Source organism: Cyprinodon variegatus, unplaced genomic scaffold (assembly GCF_000732505.1).
Source record: "Cyprinodon variegatus isolate N-32 unplaced genomic scaffold, C_variegatus-1.0 Scaffold821, whole genome shotgun sequence".
Taxonomy (NCBI): Eukaryota; Metazoa; Chordata; class Actinopteri; order Cyprinodontiformes; family Cyprinodontidae; genus Cyprinodon; species Cyprinodon variegatus.
The window spans coordinates 140,227-142,734 of NW_015151274.1; the positions used below are offsets into that span (position 1 = coordinate 140,227).

Genomic DNA, 2,508 nt, shown 5'->3' on the forward strand with positions numbered 1-2,508 from the left:
GAGACACACGGAGAGAGACAGGCCGGGGCACGGAGCCTGGAGCCCGGCCACCACTTCAGCCAACCTCCGGAGCACCACCGACACTTTGAGAGTTGACTTCGCCTTGTTTGTTTCCTCTGAGAGGAGGAGGAGGAGGAGAGGAGGAAGAGAAGCAGAGGAGGAGGAGAGAGGAGGAGGAGGAGAAGCCGGAGTAAAGTTTGTCCAAGTTTGCACATCCCTTCGGAAACGCCATTTTGATTCCTCTCCTCTTCGGAGCGACTTTGCAGCCTCTTCCTCCTTTCTTCTTCTTCTTCTTTTTGTTTTTTTTTTAACTTCATCTCCCCCCCACCAACCCCCCTCCTCGCTACCCACCCTCATCATCATCATCATCATCATCATCATCCTCCTCGCCACGATGTCTCGGCGCAAGCAGCCCAACCCCAACAAACTCCGCGGTAAGTCCTCCGACCTGATGCCCGTTTCTGAGCAACAAGTTCCGCCGCGGACTCAAAGTTTGTGAGCTCCGGGCAGCCGGAGGGGGAGCGGGGGGAGACTGGAGGAGGCGGAGGGGGAGGGAGGTTTTTTTCTCTCTCCTCTCCGCGTTGCTTCCTAGTTTGATGCGCATCCGAGCGGAGGAATTCAGCTCCTCTTCCGCCTCCTCCTCATCCACCCGCGGCTCATTTACAAAAAACTTTTTCATCTTTTTCACGCGCTTTAGCTCAACTTTTATCAGCCGTTTGCACTTTTTTTCCCTGGCGGTTATTTTCCGCCGCGCGGTGGGGGGGGTGGGGGGTGAAGCGGGGAGGAAGGTGATTACGGTGGGGGGGTCAAAGTCTGCTCTCTGCCGGAGGCGAGCATCCATATCTGGGTGCACTTTGGTCCGAGCCTCGCTGCTAGTGGCCATGTGTAAAGCTATCGGTCCCACACAGCGAGCTGAAAGCTAGCTAACGGCTAGCCGGCTCCCACTTCCTGTCAGCGCTTTCAAAATAAAACACCTGTTGAGCCTCATCACAGGAGGCTCTGTGCTGAGCTGCTGCTTAATGTCCCCAGCATAAAATCCAAAGGATTTTTTTGCTAATATATCATGTACATAATTATACAACTATATTTTCTGCTAGTTTTAGGAATTAAATGCAGTAGTGCGTGTTTATAAATTAATATATTTTTAATCAGTTTTGTTTTCAGCTTTGTTTACCTGATCTCTCCTTGATAAATCACACAGATTTATTATTAGAACAAATTCATATAAATAGGTTATTACTTTATCTATGATAGAGAAGCCTTTTTTCTAGACTGAAAAAAATGCCAATTAAGCATATTTGGTTACTTTAACTCAATCATTTAATGTAATACACTGCTAACATGTAACAATTAAGTAGCTAAATATTAAGTAAATGCCAAAATTATTTTTTTCAATGTGTTTCCGGACCTAAAGTCTTTTTTTAGTTGTTTTTTTTTTTATTAAAGTGTGCCTCTCTGATCACAATCAATTGCATCTCTGTTTTCTTAATAGGTTATCTGGTGTTATTAAAACTGTCAGAGGGGCGAATAAACATATTTAGGTTAATTTTTAGACTGATTAACAATATTTCTATAAGAAAACACAACAAAATTCTTCCTTTTATTTTGGGCTGTTTGTTTTTAAGTATATTGGATGTCTAACGTTTAAAAAGTTGTTGTAATTGTGGATGTTTTATCATATCTGTTGAGTTTCACCGGTGGATTGTTTGCGTTTTATTTTGAAATCGGAACTAGTCGCTTCCGGTTGTGTTTTGGCTAACTGTGTGTAGCTTGACGGAGTTGTTTGACCTTGCCCGGACATATTTGGCCCTAAATCCAGCCTGGTTCATTTATAAACCGCTCCGGTAGAGTCGGTGAAGCTCTGCCCGGTGCTTAGCGGCAGGTTTTGCGGGAGTTTAGTGACTTTTCTTCGTGTTTCTGCTACTTTTTTTTCCACCGCAGCAGCAGCATCGACGTGACGCCTGTTGCTGCATCCTCCTCCTCCTCCTCCTCCTCCTTTCTGTCTCTCCTCATCTCTCTCCGCTGTAACTTGACTTAAACCAGTTAAACCAGTTTAGTTTCCCACCCTGCGCCCATTTCAGAGCCGTTAGCTCCAGCCGTGGTGGAGGATGCTCTCCTCTAACTGGGCCAAAGAGTCCCTTATCGCTGAGCGGGTCAATGATTGACGGCCTGGGTTTGGGTTTGGCCCCCGGGGAGCCGCGGTGGTGTCTGAGGGCCGCACCGGTTAGATACTGGATTCAACCTGAGGAGGCTGCAGGAAACATGGAGGAAAAGTTCCCTTTAAACCTGCAGAGCTCAGATGCTCTGACTGCTTCTTTTTCATTAAGTTTAAAAAAACAAACAAACTCATGTTTTTAAGACAATAGTTTAAAATAAAACCTGCAGAGCTCAGATGCTCTGACTGCTTCTTTTTCATTAAGTTTAAAAAAACAAACAAACTCATGTTTTTAAGACAATAGTTTAAAATAAAACCTGCAGAGCCTCAGAATCAGGGGCGGATTTAAGAAA

General features: G+C 45.3%; 1 protein-coding gene across 1 annotated transcript in view; it reads left to right on the forward strand.

Moving 5' to 3' along the window:
* The first annotated feature begins 381 nt into the window (after positions 1-381).
* The window catches only part of LOC107098912 (ras-responsive element-binding protein 1-like), a 58,038-nt gene continuing 55,911 nt past the window's right edge, over positions 382-2,508 (forward strand). The window contains exon 1 of the mRNA XM_015396802.1: positions 382-434. Within this exon, the coding sequence (XP_015252288.1) occupies positions 395-434 (40 nt within the window). The 5' untranslated portion in view covers positions 382-394. The remainder of the gene's footprint in view (positions 435-2,508) is intronic.